Source organism: Stenella coeruleoalba (assembly GCF_951394435.1).
Source record: "Stenella coeruleoalba genome assembly, chromosome: 1".
Taxonomy (NCBI): domain Eukaryota; kingdom Metazoa; phylum Chordata; class Mammalia; order Artiodactyla; family Delphinidae; genus Stenella; species Stenella coeruleoalba.
In genome coordinates this window covers 112,151,863-112,173,387 of record NC_137169.1, presented here as the reverse complement: position 1 = coordinate 112,173,387, position 21,525 = coordinate 112,151,863, and the positions used below count along the sequence as shown (strand labels likewise).

Here is a 21,525-nt window from a genome sequence, read left to right as displayed (position 1 = left end):
GCTTTGGAGAACATGCCCTAGTATATCCTATTGGAGTCTGAATGTTCACATCATTCATAGTCATCCAGCTTCCAAGAAAATCATGCTGATGTCACCGGGCCTATTTAATGTGAATCAGTCTTTATTCTGCACTTGTGTGGTGCATTAACAAATTCAACATACAAGATAGCATTACATATTGTAGGTTAGCGTTACAGCATTATGCAGTTTCACACAATTCATGTTAGCTTTTTCGTTTTTTTCGTTTTTTTTTTTTTTAATTTGACACGTTTATTTTATTTTTGAGTTTCATTTTTACAAGAGAAGACACAAGGTAAAGAAAGACGACCACATCAGAGAAGGAGCATGGTGAGGGCAATGTCACTATCGTGGCCATAATAAAAGCCTTCCAAGAAAAAGGACTTGCATTATTCCCTCTCCCGAGCAAGCCGCCCCTGTCCCATGAGCCAGTTCTATCTGTTTGCACATCCAGAGCACCACTCATGAACATGTACATCTTGGCTGTGCTCCACTGAGAAGAACTGAAGGAAGGACTAACTCATAAAAGGGACTTTTGTTATTAAGAAAAACTCTTGTCTTCCCAAAGGAATCAAGATATCAGCAGAGAAGGACTGACTCTTGGAAAATCAGAAGTGACCATTCCCTAACCTATTCCTGACCATGAGTGCCTTGTGCAAAAGCTAGAATGTGACTCTCTTGTCTTTTAACTGACTCTTAGGAGTAGGCATTCCTCCTCCACCCTTATCCGTTAGCTCTGGGAGGAACAAATGTGAAAGCCAAAGCCAGCTAAGAAACTTTGGGACAGCAAAGTCAAGGGCACGATGGATCAGGCCTGAGGTAGGAGGGAGGAACCCTGTACTGTCTGCCTCTTTGCCATTTTTCTGAGAAAGACACCGAGGCAGCTCCCAGGCTACAGAACTACTGGTTCCTTCCCTGCCACCTCACCACCCACTGCTCAGTAGACCCAAAGAATGCAAGGAATAAAGCTACAAGGAGGTGGGGAAGAGAGGAGTTGGGTGAGGCTGCTTTCCCAGACGTATGTCAGGAGGAGCTACAGAGGCACACACAGCAGGGCAAAGGCCAGACTATCTCCACCTGTTGCTTTGCATTGTTTCTGGGAAGGAAACAAAAGCGGGTTGCTCAGCGATTTCTGATCTTTAGACATTAAGGCGATGAAGAGGAACCATTTAAAATTTTTCCTAATGGGGCTTCAGAGTGCTCCTGTCAGATTTACATGAAACTATCTCAAAATGCATTTTTAGAAAACAAAAATTATTTTCTTCTACGTATGATACAGTATTTACATTCCATGGAGTGTTGGATAGAGACTGGTGGTGTGAACCCAACTGATGATGAGATTGTGAGTCAGATTATGGGGGATGTGGGATGACAGGGACAAGAACAGAGAGTGGGCTTTGTGCCTGCTCAGAACTGCTGCTCTGCATTGTCAAGAATCCAGGTTAAAAAAAAAAAAAAGAATGGGGGGTGGGCGGGGAACAGATTGGTTTGAAATCCACAGAGTTAAGGGAATGTCAAAGGCAACATCACCACTCTCCACGGAGACTCAGCTCTTCAGCTCCCTTCTCAGAAGCAAGTCAGATAGTGATGTTCTTGTATGAATGTGGAATTTCAATCTTGGATAATCTTTCAGGCCTTGGTTCAAGCTGCTGCTTATTTGAGTTCCTTTTCAGGCTGGCAAAAATACCTACTGCCTATCCAGGCTTACTTATTGTCAGTGAAGTCTCTGCCATCTGAAAAGTCTCAACTCTAAGAGACATGGCTGGTCTAGGAATAAGGAGATGTGAATTCTAATCCCAGCAAGAGGCTGAATCTCTCTCAACCTCTATTGTCCACTGGCAGAGGAGGATTGAACTCTGTGGTTACCCATACCTTCATATTATCTTGAGATTCAGAAGTCCTAAGAACTGAGCACTTTGTTTTCAGGGAAAGGATGTTCCGAAAAAGTCCAAGTTATCTTTATTACTAATTTAGTCACAGGTACTCATTTAGTTATTTTTAAGAGCCATGATTGAAAAATTTAAAGAGAAAGAATAATTTCTGAAGTCCCTTTTCCTTATAAAGCAAAACTAACCTCATCTAAGCTACTTGAGAAGACTTTAAAGCTTCTCAGTTTTCAGCGTTTCTGGAAAAACAAAGGCCAGTTTAATCCTTCAAAACTCTGATGATTTCTAAACCATCAACCAACGAATGGCTGTCCTTCCAGACACAGTTACAAAGGGAGATGGCAGTCATCTCATTTTCCTTTCCTTGTCTTCATACCTACATTTGGGATCAGCTGGATGTATTCATTGGTACTATCCTGTAGCTGAATTTGAAGTCGCCAAAGCTCTTTTTAGACAAGTCATCTAGTTTTGTAAACCCAAATTCTACCTAAAAGTCTGATGTCTTTGTGTACTTGATCACAAATTAATCAAGGACTGCCTTTTACCCATTCATAGCAGGAGAGCTAATAACAAACATACCTCAATTCGCAAGTACTCTTTCTCCTGCAAACCCTGCCTTATCCGTTCCACCTTTGTTTCTTGGCTTACTACAGACCTCTGGACCTTGCGCTCAGTCAAAGAGCAGAAATGTAAGAGGTAACAGGGAGAAAAGATGGGGATGATAAAAACATGAGGTTTTACAAGAGCAAAAGATTCTTCCACAGAGGTGGGGAGTGAAAATAACTCTAGAGAAGCCCAGTAAAAAGAGACCAATTTCAGGTAGTCAGCAAATACAATTCGGCACAAAACACAATTTTCATGGATTAAAATCTGTACCTTGATGTTGGCAGTTAGGCTAATTTCTTCAGTTTGTATTAGACATGCAAGTATAAGGTTACATTTTTATATATAGACTTGTAGAGGTCTTTCCCTCTCTTTTTTTCCCCCATAAAAAAAGAAAAAAAAAGGGATTTCCTAGTGCCTTGCAAAGGAGAAAAATCATCATCGCTAAGAACTGATCTGCAGCTGTGGTCATGTGGGGTGTTCTTTGTGGGGTTTGTTTTGTAAGAAATTTTCTTCTACAGCTAAAATGAGGTGTTGAGTCCACTTCTCTCTGTTTATCTCTCTCCCCACCACGTCCCTGCCCAGCCCGGCCCTGGGGTTAGAGGCAAGGAGAAGAGGATTAGTACTCGCTCAGACTGTGCCACTTGGCCACGGGCTTGCGGGGGCTCTCGCAGACCTCTCTCCAGTGTTCAGCACCGCTGACTGTGACACTGTGCGCCCCCAGGATCAGCCTCCCCACCACCTCGTTCTTGGTGGTGCGATCGAAGTCGATGACAAGGAACTCAATGCTGATGTCGGGCAGGAGGTCAGTGGGGATGTCGTAGATGAAAGACTCGTTGAAGACTGGGTTCAAAGTGCACTTCTTCACATGGGTTTTCTTCTTGGCAATGCGCTTTCTGCCGTAGTAGACGTTCACCTTGACATAAGGATCTGGGGCCCCCAAAGAGATCAGAAAAAGGGAGACAGGCCTATGACACAGTCCTCTCCTATACAATGGTGGCTTCCGGTTGGGGAGGAGGGGCTTCTGCTGTTCATCTCCTTGGTGTCCCATCCCCCACCCCCTGTGGTCTTTAGTGATTGCACACTAAGTGTACACTGACTGTGTACACGTCTGCCCACCTGGACAAGGGGCCAAGGAAACCAGGCAGGCATGGAACAGAACAGCCACCTTGAGTCAGGGCCAAAGAAACCCCACGACACCAAGAAGCATTTTAAAGGGCACAGGGACTAACAAAGCCTGCAGGCTTGTTGCTGAGTCTCACCTGGAGCGAGGGCACAGCACCCAGCATGCGTGCATAGCACTGAGGATACCTCGCCAAAGGTAGAGACCCCATTTGCCTAACCAAAGCACCTTCCCAGCTACATTCATCAGGAAGAGAATGTAGACAGAGAGAGGAATGGGTGGACAATGAGAGGTGCCAGGGGTCCTGAAAGGTGGAGAGGGGGTGTCTGCGTCACAGGCAAGGGGCAGTGGTGGGTGGGGCGCGGACAGATAGAAATAGGTTGAAGTACAAACACATGAAAAAATGCTCAACATCACAAATTATCAGAGAAAGACAAATCAAAACTACAATGAGGTATCACCTCACACCGGTCAGAATGGCCATCATCACAAAATCTACAAACAATAAACGCTGGAAAGGGTGTGGAGAAAAGCGAACCCTCTTGCACTGTTGGTAGGAATGTGAATTGATGCAGCCACTACGGAGAACAGTATGGAGGTTCCTTGGAAAACTAAAAATAGAACTACCATGTGACCCAGCGGTCCCACTACTGGGCATATACCCTGAGAGAACCATAATTCAAAGGGACACATGCACCCCACTGTTCATTGCAGCACTATTTACAATAGCCAGGACATGGAAACAGCCTAAATGTCCATCAACAGAGGAATGGATGAAGAGGATGTGGTACGTATATACAATGGAATGTTAGCCATAGAAAGGAATGAAATTGGGTCATCTGTAGAGACGTGGATGGACCTAGAGACTGTCATGCAGAGTGGGGTGGGTCAGAAAGAGAAAAACAAATATTGTATATTAACGCATATATGTGGAATCTGAAAAAATTGGTATAGACACATCTAGGTCTTATTTGCAAAGCAGAAATAGAGACAAAGACATAGAGAACAGATGTATGGATACCAAGAGGGGAAGGGAGGGGGATGAATTGGGAGACTGGGATTGACATATATACACTATTGATACTATGTATAAAGTAGATAGTTAATGGGGGCCTGCTGTATAGCACAGGGAACTCTACTCAGTGCTCTGTGGTGACCTAAACGGGAAGGAAATCCAAAAAAAGAGGGGATACATGTATACGTATAGCTGATTCACTTTGCTGTGTAGTAGAAACTAACACAACATTGTAAAGCAAATATACTCCAATTAAAACAAATGTAAAAAAAAAAGAGAAAAAAGAAATAGGTTGAAGTAAATAGCTGCTACCTGAGAGACCGGTGATATCCATCTTCGGCAAGTGTCTGGCTTTGAGGACCACCACTGTCATTCTTTGTGCCACAGGCTGATATGACAGAGACACCTGGAGTTCCCCTCTGCTAATGCACTTCTGGGGAGAAGAAAGAGCAGGTGAGAATCCCGGCAGAGGGAGCAGGCCACAGCACAGAAAGCATGTGGAGGAAAAAGGAAATGTTCTCATCATAATCCTGATACTAAATAAAATCATTTGCAGGGAGAGACAGCATAGCCTAGTATTTAGGAGCGCAGACTCTGAAGCCAGACAGGCCTGGATTCAAATCCTGACTCTACTTCTCATCTGTCTGACCTGGGACAAGCTACTTCCACTTCCTCATCTATAAAATGGCGATAAAAATAGTCCCAACTTCCCAGGATTAGTAAGAGGATTCGATAATTTAGAATTTGTAAAACACCACAGTGCCTGGCACACAGTGTGTACCAGAGATGTGCATTCTCTCCTATTCTCTCATTCAGTTCTTTTTAAAAAAAATTTTTTTTTCATACCAGGAGCATATGGAAATGTCTCTCGTAGGGTACTGAATGTGACTGAACTTTAAACTTAGCCATTAGCTTTTGAAATTGAAGTACAAAAGAAAATAGACTTTAAAAAAGATGTTCATGGTATTCTCTGATAGATTGAAACCCCACATCTTTTCCTTACCCCTAACAAATTTATTTATTTATTTTAATTTTTGGCTGTGTTGGGTCCTCGCTGCTGTGCACGGGCTTTCTCTAGTTGCAGCGAGCGGGGGCTACTCTTCATTACGGTGCGCGGGCTTCTCATTGCGGTGGCTTCTCTTGTTGTGGAGCATGGGCTCTAGGCGCGCAGGCTTCAGTAGTTGTGGCACACGGGCTCAGTAGTTGTGGCACCTGGGCTCTAGAGCACAGGCTCAGTAGTTGTGGTGCACGGGCTTAGTTGTTCCACGGCATGGATCTTCCCGGACCAGGGATGGAACCCATGTCCCCTGCACTGGCAGGCGGATTCTTAACCACTGCACCTCCATGGAAGTCCCTCATTCAGTTCTTGCCATAAAAAAAGTTTTGAAGACTGTATAGTGGGAGACAGGAAACTTAAGTTTGAGTAACTTGGCCAATTACTCACCAGCTGGCCCTGGGCAAGTCCCTGAACTTTCTGAAGCCTGTGCCTCCATTTCACAAGGTGAATATCCACACCTGCTCTGCCTGCCCCAGTGTATGACCTTCAGAGTGTCTTCTCCAGCCACCTATAACTTTGTTTCCCCACTTTGAAATTTTATGCTAGGCTCTATTTTGAGCTTGAAAAAAAAAAAAACCTCCAAGAACATTTTAAATAATATTTGGAGGACTTCCCTGGTGGCACAGTGGTTAAGAATCTGCCCGCCAATGCAGGGGATACGGGTTCGATCCCTGGTCCGGGAAGATCCCACATGCCACAGAGCAATTAAGCCCGTGTACCACAACTACTGAGCCTGTGCTCTAGAGCCCGTGAGCCGTAACTACTGAGCCCACGTGCCACAACTATTGAAGCTCACACGCCTAGAACCCGTGGTCTGCTACAAGAGAAGCCACCACAATGAGAAGCCTGCGCACTGCAATGAAGAGTAGCCCCCCTCGCTGCAACTAGAGAAAGCCCGCGTGCAGCAATGAAGACCCAACACAGCCAAAAACAAATAAATAAATTTATATATATATTAAAAAAACATTTGGATACTAATTACATGCCAGGTGCTGGGGATTCAGAACTGATAGGACTCAGTTCTCGCTCCCAAGGAGCTTATCACGCACTAGAAGAGACAGAGATGTAAACAAACATGTTTACTTGTCAGAAAAGTGAGAAGCCTGGAAATTCCCTGGCGGTCCAGCGGGTAGGTCTGCACTCTCACTGCTGAGGGCCTGGGTTCAATCCCTGGTCATGGAACTAACATCCTATAGGTCACGTGGCGCAGCCAAAAAAAAAAATCCTCAGTGCTGTTGAGAGATTCAGGTGGAGGCTTTGCCAGCTGACGTCTGGGCTGAGTTGATGGTGGTTGAGTAAGAGACACAGGCAACAGACAGAGAGAAGATCCCGTGGGGCAGGGCGGCAGAATGGCCAGTACAAAGTCTTTGGGTGCTGAAAGGGTAGGCTGTGTTCAGAGAATGCTGAGAGGAGAGAGTGTTCCTGATGTTGGGGTGCTGGCAGGAGGGACAGGCCAGGAACCCAGAGAGGTGGGTCAGGCGAAGGTGAAGGGCAGTGGGGGTGAGCTAACCAAACAGCAGAGCCAGCCGCAGCACCCAGGCAAGAGGAGGTCTGTAGGCATAGGTGCGACAGTTATTGTTGTTGTTAGTATATTAATAATAATATGAGTGAAAGCTAGAGAAGGAACTAAAGTAGAGAAAGACCAAAGTCAGAAAGCTCAGTTAAGAGGCTGCTGCAACAGGCTAGGGAAGAAATGATGAGGCCTGGAACCAGGGCTGTGGCAGAGGAGATGGACCTGGGGTAGGATATGTCTCAGGAAGAATTGTCAGGATTTTCTGGGTTGGGGCAGCTAATTGGATGAAAATATAGGGGAGAGGGAAGAGATGGAGGGCTATTTCTTGTGTTTCTAGCTTAGGAAGCAGGGATGAGGCTGGGATAAAGAAAACAAAAGGAGGTGGGATAGGAGGACTTTAGGACATAATAAGTTAAATTTGAGACAAAAAAAAAAAATTTCGAGACCAAATCATTCCTCCACTATCAACTCCTATTCCTTGTATTCTTCATAGCCCCAAAGGAATGTCACCTACTTAAGAATTCTTAGATTGAACAAAAATAGACCAAACTGACCACCAGCCTTACATACGCCACATACCCACCAAAATGTCTTGCTGTGCGCTCACTAAGTGCCGGGCACTCTGCTAGCAGCTAGGGCTGAAATGATGCACAAAGAAGACCCCTACCCTCCAGAAGCTCATGGGCTAGTGCACTGCCTGCTCAGGTGTGTCTGGTGCAGTAAAGAACAACAGCAGTAAATAATTTAATTAGCTCATCAGTGAAAAACCCTAATAGTTGATGCTCTGATTATAAGTCTTAAGTCACCTCGAGGAATGACCTGTGATAATATTTCCATTTGGCTTAAAAAAGTTCTTGAGGCTATATTTCATACCAGGAGCATATGGAAATGTCTCTCGTAGGGTACTGAATGTGACTGAATGTTAAACTTAGCCATTAGCTTTTGAAATTGAAGTACAAAAGAAAATAGACTTTGAAAAAGATGTCCATGGTATTCTCTGCTAGATTGAAGCCCCACATCTTTTCCTTACCCCTAACATATAGCCGGCTCTTGACTATATCCACGGGAAGTACCCTCAGCCAGTGTACAATCACAGGCTGGTTGCCCTTGCCAGCCAGTATACTTCTGGGCTGCTTCCTTTTGACGAGTCAGAATGCAGTCAGAGAAGGTAAACTCATTTTTACTCTCAGCCACAACCAAATGGCATCAGGAAAGTAATCCCTCACGAAAAAGAAAATTAAATGCCTTCTAAAACATTCACAACTGGCCTGCCCAATACAGTAGGCGCTAGCTACATGTGTCTATTTAAATTTTAATTCACTAAAATGAAATAAAATTAAAATTTTAGTGTCTCAATCACGCTGGCCATATTTCAAGTGCTCAGTATCCACATGTGGCCAGTGGCTACCATACTGGACAGTGCAGATATAGAACATCTCCACCATCATAGCATCCAGTAGATAGTGCTGATCTAGAAAGAACTTCTGGATTATTTGGGCCACTGCTCCCCTCCATTTCCATGAATAATGAAATGTTAACTAGTTTTGATATCTATCTCTGGGACCATCCTTGAATATTGGTATCTAAATGTTAAATATGCAATCTTGGGGACTTCCCTCGTGGTCCAGTGGGTAGGACCCTGTGCTCCCAATGCAGGGGGACTACACCCCACATACATGCCACAACTAAGAGCCTGCATGCTGCACCTAAAAGATCCTGCGTGCCCCAGCTAAGACCCTGTGCAGCTAAACTACATAAATATTTTAAAAAAAGAAAATTAAAAAAAAAGAGTTTTATTTGTAAAAATAACATTGAGTACAAGATTATACTTAGGTTTTCTGGTTATTTATTTAAAACTCTGTTTCAAAAAAAAAAAAAACTGTTTCCTAAATCATCCATTGTAGCAAAATCATCCTAATTTAAATCCCGTGCCCCTTCCTTAGTTCGTTGGGAAGGTGGACAACTTCTGGTTACCTTCACAATAATTTCCTCCCCTAAAATCACTCCTCAGACAACTGTTCTCCATCTGATCCCCCCCACCCTTCATCTTTGGCCATTTTACATGGGCAGAACGCCCATCCCCATTCAGCTGCCCCTTTGTGACGCCCAAGTCTGCCGCCACAACACCACCTGAATGCCATTCCATCCTGCATTGAAGGCCTGGAGTTTCAAGTCTCCCCCTCCCCCCTCCCCTTCTCTTTCCACCCAATTGCCATTCCAAGCGGCATTGTCAATGACTCTTTGTCAAGGGCTCTTTGTCAAGGGCTGGGAGCGAACTCTGTTTCCCAGCCCCTTGGCCTAGTGAGGTAAAGACCCTGTTGGGGGGCAGGCAAGCAGAAGGACAAGGGGGAGAAAGGGTTTTATCCATGCCTGACAGAGCTGGGAGGCTTTGCTCTCAGAGAGCGGGATCCTTTCTCACTCCGTGGAAAAGAGGAACAAGAGCAGTTGTCCTAAAGAAGACGTTCAGCTGAAGGAAATACTTAGGTGAGGGATAAGTCTATTTCTTATAATTAGCAGGGCCCCGCCCACAGTGATTTTTCTAGCCACAATATCTTTGCAAAGAGGAGGACTCATGCGTCCTCAATAAACCTTCATTGGGGCTAGAAGTTCTCAGGGCTACACATAAATCACAGTCATGAGAAAACAAAAGAAACAAAAACCTCCACATTCAATCACATCCCTCCTTGTCTTCTCCCCAATACACAAATATAGTTTTCTTTTTTGTGTGTGTGGTTTTATTTATTTACTTATTTTACATAGCAATTTTCTTTATTGTTCCTGGATAACTGACATTCCTTTTTCTTTCTCTCTTTTCAGTCCCTTTTGACTAGACTGGATGAACTCCAAGGTTTCTTGTAAATCTGAGATTCTAAGAATCCTATCATTCCCATGACCATTGTCCCAGGTCATGAACACCAATCTGGTAGTAGAAAGACAGGAAATGGTTTGGGAAACAGTGACCTGAAGAAATTAGGAGTCTAACAACTCTCTATTATCCACCTTGTAAATCACTTCTTTCCCACTGTCTCTTCTTTAACCCCAGCCCTCGCTGAACCACCCCCCTTCTCCTTGTGGGGGATGTATTATGGGAATGTAAATTCACTTTTTTATTTCTATCCGAATAAAATACTAGGAAAAAAAAAAAAAGCTGCCACTTAAAAAAAAAAAAATCCAGTTCAAAAGTCCAGCTCAGAGAGTTTTGGGCATTATAGAGTTTATACTGTGAACTTTTTTCATTAATAATTGAGTGTTAATTTTTAATGCTTCTTATATCTTTCTGTATATTCCTAAGAGCTGAGTACTCTCACAGAGTCAATCCATTAGCCTTCGTGATCCAGCCTAGAGGGAGACTGAGGCTGAGTAGGTAACTGCTTGCCCAGAATTAGTCAGTGAAATGGACAGAATCAGAAATCATGACCAGTCCAGGGCTTCTTCAACTAGACTGCAGTGGACTGTAATAACGGAAAGGACAAGAGCTGAATTTTCTGCTAAAGGTCAGGAAATGCAGTTAGGGGTGGGTGGTTGTCTAGAGAAATGCAGTTCTCACCAGTCTCCGCCCAGGAACATTTGGCTCCATTATTATAAGGGGGTACCTTACCCAGACCAGAAAGAGCTCTTTACAGACAGTGTGGAATAGTCCAAAGCAGCTCTAACTGATGAGCCATATGGGGAGATCCAGAAAGGGCAGGTTCTTGGCTACAGTAGGGAGGGTTTAGGGTAGACATTTTGAGGCTGTACTGCTAGGGAATCAGGGGGACGAGTGACTAGAGAGATGACAGCCACGACCCAGGATGGAACACAGCTCTACCCACTGGCACTGGTTGGGGAAAACAGGCTTAGGACACCTGGGAGGCTGCAAGGCTCTGGGGTGGTGCTGCAGGGGCTCTGGGTGTCCTGTCTGGAGCCTCTTCCAGGGGATTGACTCAGGATTGGCTCAGGGCGTTGCTCAGGATCCCAGCCCCGGCTTATCCCTCCTGAAGGGTGTTAATAAAGTGGAAAGAAGCTTGGCTCTCCTCAAGAGCCCCGGGCAATTTAGCAAATGCCATTGTCTGTGCTCCCTGCCCAGTGTCCTGGATTTGAGGCTGTTTTGTTCCCAGCCCAAATCAGTCCCTTTCCTTGCCAGTGTCTTCCCAGCTGCAGCTTGGTACAGAGCCATCCTCCACAGTCAGCCGTGGGCTGCGACTGCATGAGCTGTCTGAAGGAGTCCAGCTAGTTGGTGGATTTACCAGGCTGGTGCTCCAACGAAGGCTGTGCTGGGAAAGAACCACCCTGCAAGGAGAGCTAGATGAAGGCAGGAAGTAGAGCACTGGAGCTGCTATAAAGGGGAGTCAGGAATCAGGGGAGCGGTTGGCAGAATCTGGAGGAAAAGAAATGCAAGGAGAGGGGAAGGGATGCAGGGAGATGAGACAGGTCACTACTGCAGCTTCTGTCCAGGCCTTCTGACTCCAACCTCAGAGGATATAAGAACTCTTGCTGTCTTGGACTCGGGGATGTCTCATTGTATCCTGGCAACAGACCAGTGTTTATGCCCTGACCAAATGCCTCTAATGGTCTTTGAAATGTTTGGACTCCCCCGGCCCCTGTGAGGTAGAGCTGAGTGGACCACGTGGCAACAGTGGTTCTCTGGGCAATGGCATGGCTGGGCTGGCTGCAGTGGGACAGGCGCCTACACAGCAGAGGGGGTAAGAACACACGTTCAGAGGGAGCCACTTCCTGCCTCCCCTCCCCTCCCCAGCCTGGCACTGCACAGTGCCCTTCAGCAGTGGCCAAACCTTGTTTCTGGGAGCTCACTGCACACTCAGCCCTGCTGGCCTGGAAGCCTCCTTCCAGTCCTGAGCCTCCTGCCTCCCCACTGAGTCTGGCGTGGGATGGCAGCTGAAGAAGGCAGTAAGAGATCAGTAAGGCAGCTACAGGCAGAGCTCTTTCTGGGAAAAGTGCAGTTGATTTTAGTGGCCCTGATATCCTTTCTGAACCTTCTATAGACCCTCTTCTCCACTGATCCAGGCCTCCCTTGTCTTCCTCCTTCACTTTGTCAAAACAAAATATAAATACCTACAAATCATATATCTCTCCCAGGGATCAAACTTTATTAATAATAGAAATAATAATAGTAATAATAATCATGGTTCCCATTTATTGAAGGTTTACTATGGGCTAGGGATTATGTAAATTCATCATCTTAATTCCTGTAAGAAACTGAGACTTAGAGAATTTAAGCAGCTTGCTCAAGGTCACTTAACGGGTAGAATTTAGATTCAAACTCAGGTCTGACTTCAAAGTCCTTGCTATTAACTCCTTATGGTAAATCCTGAAAAAGGAATGAAACTCTAAGTGTAAAATTTCAACAACTTCTTTCATAGCACCTACCATACTCACTATGTGATAATTGCCAAGATTTTTTTGTATTTCTCCTCCACTGAAGTGAAAGCTCCATAAGGGCAATGGTATGCCAGGTATATTATCTTATTGGATCCTCATAACCCATAAGGAAGGCAATATTATCAGCTCCACTTTACAGATGGGGAAATAGAAGCTTAGAAGAGTTAAGTAACTCATCCACATCACACAGTTGCAAAGTGGTGAGCTGGAAGGTGAAGCCAGGCAGTCTGAATCAAGAGCCCTCGTGCTGAACCGCAGAGCTACACTGCCTCCCAGATTGAGGAGGAAATGAACTAGTGGGGCTGGGGGTTACAGTTCTTGCATCCCTGAAATAACTCAAGAGCCAATGCTGGCCCAGTGGAGAGGAGGCAGGATGGAGGGCTCTCATCCCCCTTCTAATGCAAACAAGGAGGAGAGGAGGAACGGGGAGAGAAGTATCTGTGGCAAAGGTTTGGGCCTGGGTAAGGGGCCCAAAGGGTGAAGCAGTTAAGTTTCATTTATAAAATGGTTAAAAGTCATACAGATGATGCTACTTACATCTCTATATTTGGGTTGGGAAAGGGAAGCTGAAGGGAAAATTACTGATTTCACAGTTTCTCAGCTGTGAGAAATAAGTTCACTAGCGGAAGATCACACATTTTGGATTAGAAATTAGCCCCCTTTTCCCTGAAGTGATGGGTCTGTGACTGGTGAGCCAGCCCGCTCCAAGCAAGCTGGATGCAGCATCAGGATGCCAACCGCTAAGTGAAATTTCAGAAGCTACCTGCCCTTCTCTCCTCATGAAGTTGCTTCTTGGAGGAGACCTAACCTGCCAGGTTCTCTGTCTTACTTTGACCACTGCTTATCCTTGACAGCCAAGAGCTTCCTCTCTACAGCCCCTCTTTGCCATCCATCTCATCCCTCCCCTCCCACTTGTCCCCTTCTCTCCCCCAACCTACCATCCCTCCCCAACACACTCTTCCTCCTCACCTGGATGTTCCTTTTGATGATGTCCCTGGTCAGCTGTACCTTGCCTGTGCTGGGGTCTACTCCAGCCAACGGCACCATGACCTCCCCAATGACGTCATCCCGGGAGAAGCGGTCAAAGCTGAGGACGAGGAAGTGCAGTACCAGGTCCTGAAGCTGGCTGTATGGGATGCCATAGAAGGTGAAGGTCTCGTCAAACACAGGGTCCAGGGTCTTCCGCAGCACCCTGGTCTTCACCCGATGCCGCTTGTCGGGAAGGATGGTCATTTTGATGTAGGGGTCAGAGCCCTGGGTTTGGTCATCCATCACTGGCAGCCCATGAGCCTCCTGGATTGTCACCACCAGGGCTTTCTTTGGGAAGTTATAGTCCACTGAGAAGGTGAGGGATCCTAGCATGACATCCTCCTCTGGAGATGATGGAGAAGTGGTTTTGCTCTCCCCGGGGGTCAGGCTCGCAATGGGGCTCCTCAGTTCTTCCCCATAGTCCACTTTGATGGGTAATTGGTCTATACAAGATCCAGAGCTAGGACCCTTGTCTTGGCCCAGCAGGCCAGCCTCTGCTGCGTCCACCAACAGGTTCCCGCGTCCACCTTCTCTCGCAGGGCCATCTTTGTCTCTCCGCACTTTGATGATTTTCTTCTTGTTGCTGAGGGTCTCTGGGTATATGCTGATGCCTTTGAGCATATGAATAAACTTGTATGGTGGGTTCTTGTGCTTCTTCTCTGCCTGCTGGTGGCAGCATGTCCAGACAAAGACGGTCACCGAGACACACACCACCAGCACAGAGGCCCCGATGAGGCCAGCGACCACTGGCGACACATCTGAAGGTGGAGACCAGAGACGTGTCAAGGCAGGTGGACCTCAACCCCTGCCCATTGCACCCCCGCTTAGTGCTTCTGGCTGGAGCCAAGCTAATCTGTAACCTAGTCTCCAAAGCAAAACTTGCTCATCTGGGCTTATGAACTTCTCCCCTCTCTTGGAGATTCCCTCACCCATCCTCTCCAACCAATCCACGGCTCTTCCTTTCCACCAAACATGGATGAAATACTTATCTTCTCTGGAAAGCCTCCCCTGAAGTGCCCCACCTGACTGCCTGTTCTTTTCTTGGCCTTCCCTCAGCACTTATGGTTTGCTCATATTGATTTGTGTTTCACATAAAGCCGCCCTATAGGTCGGCTACAGGTCGACTAAGGTGTTATAGGTCACCTTTTTACAGGAGAACCCATTTACCTCAACTGTTACACAAGGGTATGAACTATGTCTGGTTTCAGGAGGATAGTCCACAGCATCCAGCACAGGGTTTGCAACAGTGGGCTTGTGTGGACTGACTGACAGGTAGGGTAGAAGGATGTGGGGTTGATTTTGGATGGTTTTGGTAGGGTGCCCAAGGGTGATAAAAGTAGGTGGGTGGTGAGAAGTAGAAGAACTCTGCGTCTAAGTACTTGAAATATGTTCCAAATTTCAGCTCCCAGGTATTTAAAATACTTGTATTTTAAGATAAAATAATAAAATAAAATAAATAAAATAATTAAAATACTTGTGTTTTAAGATAAAATAATAAAATCTTTTAGTATGAAATACAAGTATTTTAAATAGGGAGAAATAGGGACTGTGGAAAATGTCAGACCTTGTCACCTTCTTAGTAGGGTTTTCCCTGACCACCCTATTTAAAAGTGTAAACTTTTCCACCCCTGAGACCCACACTTCCTGGCCCTGCTTAATTTTCTCTACATGCCTTGTCATGCTTCTCTCTCTCTCTCTCACACACATACACATACACAGGCACACACATATACATAAGAATATATATACACACACACATATAATTTTACTATTTATTGTCTGTCTTCACTAGAATGTAAGTTTCATAAGGACAAGAATTGTGTCTGTTTAGCTCATTTCTGTATCCTCAGCACTAAAAACACCTAACAGGTACTTAATATATATTTGTTAAGTAAACAAATAACTAAACAGAAACAGATTTTTTTTCCTTCCCCTCCTCTAGTCTTGTCTTTTCCTGCACAAATCGGGACCCTGACTTAGATAATTAGGTTTGGGGATTTCCTCCCCCTTAAGTTCACTGAAGCCAAACTGGGTTTAGGCCTTAAAGATCTAGATAAGGCCTATAGTTATCCATACTACTCATTAGGGTAAGTCTTGGGTAGGGCAGGGGAAATAAGGAAATAAATGTGATTTTAGCATATTCCAGATTCTTCCTAGAACATCCTTTCACCAAGTATATGCCTGGCTCATGGTCTCACTCACTGAAGGCCTCTGTTCCAAACTTCATCTTATCAGAGAAGCATTTCCTGACTGCTCCAAGTAAGATGATATCCCGTTTACCCTGCTTTATTTTTCTTCATAGCACTTATTACCCCTGACATATAGTTGTCTGTCTTCCCTCACTAGGTAAGTGTAACAAGAATAGTGACTGTTTTGTTCACTGCTGTATTCCCAGGTCCTAGAACCATGTGGCACATAGTAAGTGTTCAAATGAATTAGTCAATTCAAAACAGCTTCCACTTTAGGAGTTTGGGATTAGCAGATACAAACTACTATATGTAAAAGAGATAAACAACAAGATTCTACTATATAGCACAGGAAACTATATTCAATATCCTGTAAGAAACCATAATAGAAAAGAATATGAAAAAGAACATTCTTTTATATAGAAAATATATAATCAAATCACTATTCTGTACATCAGAAACTAACACAATACTGTAAATCAACTATACCTCAATAAAAAATAAAAAACAGCTTCCACAGATTGGAAAAACAGGATGAGGTCAATATTATTACACATAACAGGGATAAATGTAAAATTCTATTTGCCCTTCAAAACCTATTGATAGGCAATGAGAGACCTTACTTGATGAGTGTGAGTAAAAATAACTTAGTAGTTTAGATGACAAAAAGCTTGGAGTATAATTAGGCTGATTCTAACTTATATTATCAGTGCAATGTCCAGATCACAGGAGGGGTAGTATAATTTCATCTGCACTGGTCACGACACATACGGAGTATTCTATCTAGTACTGACAAGAATGAGAATTGCTATTTTTTGTGTACCTTTGTGATATCCCTGCCAGGCATCATGTTAGAGATTTTTCTCTCCGAAACAAATAACTCATTGAATAGGTACCATTAATATCCCCACTTTACAATTGAGGAAGCTGGGGACTCAGATCTACACTAGGCCACATAGTAGCAAATGGCAGTGATGGGATTTAAACCCTGGTCTATCTGACACCAAAATGTCTCTACATTATGGATAAGCAGGATAGTAGAGGGCCTGGAAACCATATCAAGTGAGGAGAAATTGAAGGAACTGGAGCTGAGGGGTCTGGGAATAATAACGTTCTTCAATTACTTAAGGCGTTTTGCTGGAAGAAGGTCTGATGTGATTTTACTTTGGGGGGCAGGTCTAACATGAGCATGTACAGGCTACAGGAAGACAGATTCTGACTCAATGAAAAGAATCAAATTATTGTTAGAACTGCCTCTCAGTGGCCCAGATGGCTTCAGGAGGCAGTGAATCTCCATTTGAAAACTTTCAGAGATTGGATCACCTTAGTCAGGCATATTTTTTTTTTTTTTTTTTTTTTGCGGTACACGGGCCTCTCACTGTCGTGGCCTCTCCCGTTGCGGAGCACAGGCTCCGGACGCGCAGGCTCAGCGGCCATGGCTCACGGGCCCAGCCGCTCCGCGGCATGTGGGATCTTCCCGGACCGGGGCACGAACCCATGTCCCCTGCATCGGCAGGCGGACTCTCAACCACTGTGCCACCAGGGAAGCCCAGGCATATTCTAAAAAAGATTTCTTTAATGAGGATTGGAATAAACGTCTCTGAAATTCTTTCTACCTCAAACATTCCATGGTTCTATGAAAGTTGGGACCAGGTAAGAAAAGAAGTGGTTACATTTTGAAATATTAATATAGATTAGGAGTAAAGGCATTTAACAAAGTAAACCAAGGTGACTGTGTCCATGGCCATACTGAATAATAACAGCATTTATTTTCAGAGTATCAAGTGAAATAAAAGCTGTTAGGGAGAGGTTTCACAAAATGGGAGCAGCCTTAGCTGTAAGCACCTTGAGAGTGGGCAGAAACAACACCCTGTTCATTTTTGAATCCCTGAGTCTCTTGCATCTAACAGGAGCTCAGTAAATATCTGCTTGAACAATTGATTGGGTTCAGTTGTCAATCAGAATAGGCACAATTTGAAAAAGTGGCTCTCCATTCACCCATGAGGGACTTCCTGAAAATTGCTTGCTACCGATTAGTAAAACTGAATATTGATTGTCTCTATGAGAAGAGAAAAGCAGGGAACTACCAAGACAAGTATATTTTTGAGAATGATTTGAAAGGGAGTCTAAAGGCCTGGGATGGGAGACATCTGAGTGATCCTTTTGGCTCTACCATAGATTTACTCTGTGATCTTGAGAGATCCCCACTGTTGCTTACAGTGCCTCAACTTTTATTGCTAGAAAATAGAGGTGGAGCAGGTAAAAGAGAAGAAGAAGGATTTTCATCTTTCAGGAGGATAGAGAAGGAAAAAAAGAGAAATGGATGAATCCACTTGTGAATTACCTAGGCGATCTCCTCCACCTTGTTTCCCACTTTTGTCCTACTGTCTTCTTCATTTTAGTATTTGTTAACCCCTGCCTCTCTCCCCCCACCCCCAAGACAGTGAACTAGAAAAATCAGAGATATTGTCTAGCTTTAGTCAAAAGCTTGGTGGGAAAAGGAAGTTGGGACTAAAAGCTGAAGTGAGTGTTTTCAAGTAGTAGTAAATTGCAGTGACCCATGCTGCTTGCTCCTTCTGTCCTCCAAGGTCATGGATAATTGAGTGTTGTCTTGGTGAATCTCTCAAGGACTAGGGAGTTTGCAATGAAGTGCTCTGTGAGATGTGAAAAAGTCAGAAGTGGCAGTTCTCTGTAGAGGAGATCCTCTGTATTGATTTAAAGATCTGCAAGACACATCTGGGCGTTGTCCAATTCTCTCAGTCCCTGACCAGCCCTGCTTATTGACACTTCCTTTGCTAAAATAGCTTTTCCTTGTCAAGTAGGCCAGCGTGACACAGTAAAATGAGAATGAACTTTGGCATCAACTGGAAATTGGTTTAAATCCTAGCACTACCCTAACTAGTTTGTTTTACTTTAGCCAAGTTATTTTATCTCCCTTAGCCTCAGTTTCCTCATCTAGCAAATATATATAATAATGAATACACTTGAGGATATTTGTAAGGATTAAATAAAATGTAGTATGTAAGGGCCTGATAATTCCTTTTTTCACTAATATTCCCTCTACAGCATCTAACTTTCCAAGGACTCTGGAACTGCAATTAAAAGAAAAGAATATGTTGGAAAGAAGGCATAAGAAGAAAAAGAAAGAGCAAGAAGAAAAATCATGAGGTGCTCATGTGATGACAAAAGGGACATCTATTTTGGAAATTTAGGACTCAAAGAATAAAAATGCAGAAGGTGAAGTGGAAGAAAGAAATATAATCAAGATTTAGCCTTAGGGAATCAGTGCAAACAAGTAGTAAATGGGTGTGATCTGTCGTCTGTATACTTTCTCTGATCTGATGTCTTCTTCCTGGCATTGAGGGGATAGAGCACACTGGGTTCTGTTCATTTCCAGAAACCTTTTACTTGGGAGTGAGAAAAGCCATTTCCTAGTTGGATTGTGGCCCCACCCTAAACACTGGAGTCTGGATGCTCAAACCTTCTGGATTGTCTGAGGGATAGAATCTCTTAAGGGAAAAGGAGGAACCCTAGGCTGACAGCAACTCTCACTGGCTTCTCCCATACAAACTGGGATAGAACTGAGGGAGAAACAAGGTAATTCTTTTTTATTTTGGAGCCAGCAAAGCATAGCACAGGAAGTTTGCTACCCTAGCACATTTTGGAGGAATCCCCCAGAGGAAAAACTCGCTTCTCGAGCTTTTCTTTCCCATCTGCTTCCCTATTTTCTACCCCACTCTGCTCCAGGGAGTGTAACTGATCTTGGAGCCCGTAGGGTTGGGTCGGGGACCAGCAGCTCTGAGATGACGTAATGCTTTCTCTGGTACACAAAGCGGCCTCCCCGGGCTCTGCCTTTTTCGCCCCTCCCCCTCCGGCCTGGATCGGGCCCCCGCCAGCACCAGCGCGGGTGAGTCCCCCTTTTTGAAAAGCCAGCCTAGGGAAACAGGGAACAAAGGCCTGGGAAGAAGAGCCTAGGCGCTGCCAGGAGGCCCAGAAATAGACATCACGTCATCCCCCAGCCCAGCAGCGCCAAGCGCCATTTGGTAGCTACGGACGGATCCCATCATTACGATGCAGAATAGAAATTGCAGGGTTCACGTTTCCTCCTAGCCCCAGCATCCAGCTGACCGGCTTAAGGAGTGGCTTCCTTTTTGCTCCCCACCCCCGCACCCCTCTTTCCCCAGAGGCCGCCGCCTCCCCTGGCTGCCAGCCACACAGCCCACAGTCCCCAAGCTGCCATCTTGATGCCCCATCTCCCTTGCCACCTCCCTCCCCCGCAGGCCTGAGGAGTGGGAGGGGGAGGAAGGGGCACCGCCCTGCGTGCCCCAAGGGGGAGGGCTCGGGCTACCTCACCTCTCCTCCCCCAGAAGGTGGGGTTCACATCCTCCTCATGCTCTCTGCTTCTCACCTCCAGCAGTGCTGACAGCGCACCATACAAGGTTTTAGCATCCTGGACCTCCCCACCCTCGGTGTGACTCTGGCCTTCTCAGCCCGTGCAGCCCATAGCTTAAGTTCGGGTGCCGTACACTGCCTGCTACCCACCATAGTAGGCCCGATTCTACCCACCACCACAGGCCTGATTCTAGAGGGGCTGGCACTTGAAGGCCCTGGTCTGGGCTTCACGCTCTGCCCAGCTGCTGGGCTCCCTTGGCTTTGCAACGGTTTCACCTACCCCAGGCTTAGTTTGCCAGATTCTACTTACCAAAGCTAGGTCGGATATTGGTGATCTCAGCCATGTCGTAATCAGAGGCTATTGCTATAAATGCTTTTGCAATGGTCAGACAACTCTGGGACCTCCGGTCAGTACGGAGGCCGCCGCTGCAGAGCGCTAGGTCAGGAGAAGGGGAAGGTATCTGGCGGACGCCTCCTGCGACGGTCTGGTCTCTGGTTGCCAGCTGCGGTCGCCTCTTAAGATGCTCCAGGGATGCTCTGAGCTAAGGAAGCAGGTGCAGCCAGACTGGTCCTGATGCGAGGTAGGCCCCGCCTTCCTCCGAACGGCCCTCGGCAGAAGACTCCGCCTCTGTCCGAAAAGTTCCGGAAGGCAAGCCCCGCCCTTTTCCGGAAGATCTCTGGGAGGGCACCCCTCCCATCGCCAAGATTTCCAGAGAATGAGACCCCGCCTACTGATGGGCTGTGGGTCTGTAAGGCGAAAACCCCGAGGCCTAAGGACAAGTGTAGGTACTTTACCGTATGAGATCCCCTAGATCTTGTGATTCCGGTTCCCTTGGCTTAATATAGCAGCAGAATGTTCTGGCAGGATTTTGGAAAAATAAAATTCTATATTGCCTGCATTTCAGTATTAGTTGCCTTTATTGTCATGCGTTTCTGAGACCACTAAAGATTATTATGGAAACTTTCTTAAACTTCAGAAGCTCTGAGTAAAGACCAAACCTGGTGTTGGTTTCACAACTCTGAAAATTTACTGAAAATAATTTAATTGTATAAGTAAAACGGATGGATTCTGTGATGTGTAAATTGAAGCTGTTTTTAAAAAAGACTAAAAAAGAGTGCTAAAGTTAATCATTGTTGGATATTTCTCTTCCAAAAGCTTCAAGTGCTTAGAACTGCTTAGGGAAGTGAGTGTGTGAGAGAGAGAGAGAGAGAGAGAGAGAGAGAGAGAGAGAGCGCCAGCGAGCAAACCAACAGATCTGTGTATTCTGTAGTTTCAAAAGCAGGACACGAGTGAAACTCCAAGCTTCTAGAGATTTCCTTGACA

At 45.3% G+C, this 21,525-nt stretch overlaps 1 protein-coding gene across 2 annotated transcripts; it reads right to left on the bottom strand.

Annotated features, from left to right (window-relative positions):
• Nucleotides 1-104: 104 nt before the first annotated feature.
• SYT11 (synaptotagmin 11) lies at nt 105-20,778 on the bottom strand. Of its 2 annotated transcripts, none has more exons than XM_079904740.1 (4): nt 20,512-20,778; nt 13,564-14,381; nt 4,955-5,078; nt 105-3,437 (listed from the first exon to the last, which is right to left on the bottom strand). In XM_079904740.1, exons 1-4 carry the CDS (start codon nt 20,543-20,545, stop codon nt 3,127-3,129), a joined length of 1,287 nt encoding a protein of 428 aa, XP_079760866.1. In that variant the 5' UTR covers nt 20,546-20,778; the 3' UTR covers nt 105-3,126. The 2 variants fall into 2 exon arrangements, with proteins under 2 accessions (XP_079760866.1, XP_079760867.1); XM_079904741.1 differs by having other exon boundaries at nt 4,958-5,078.
• Nucleotides 20,779-21,525: the final 747 nt, after the last annotated feature.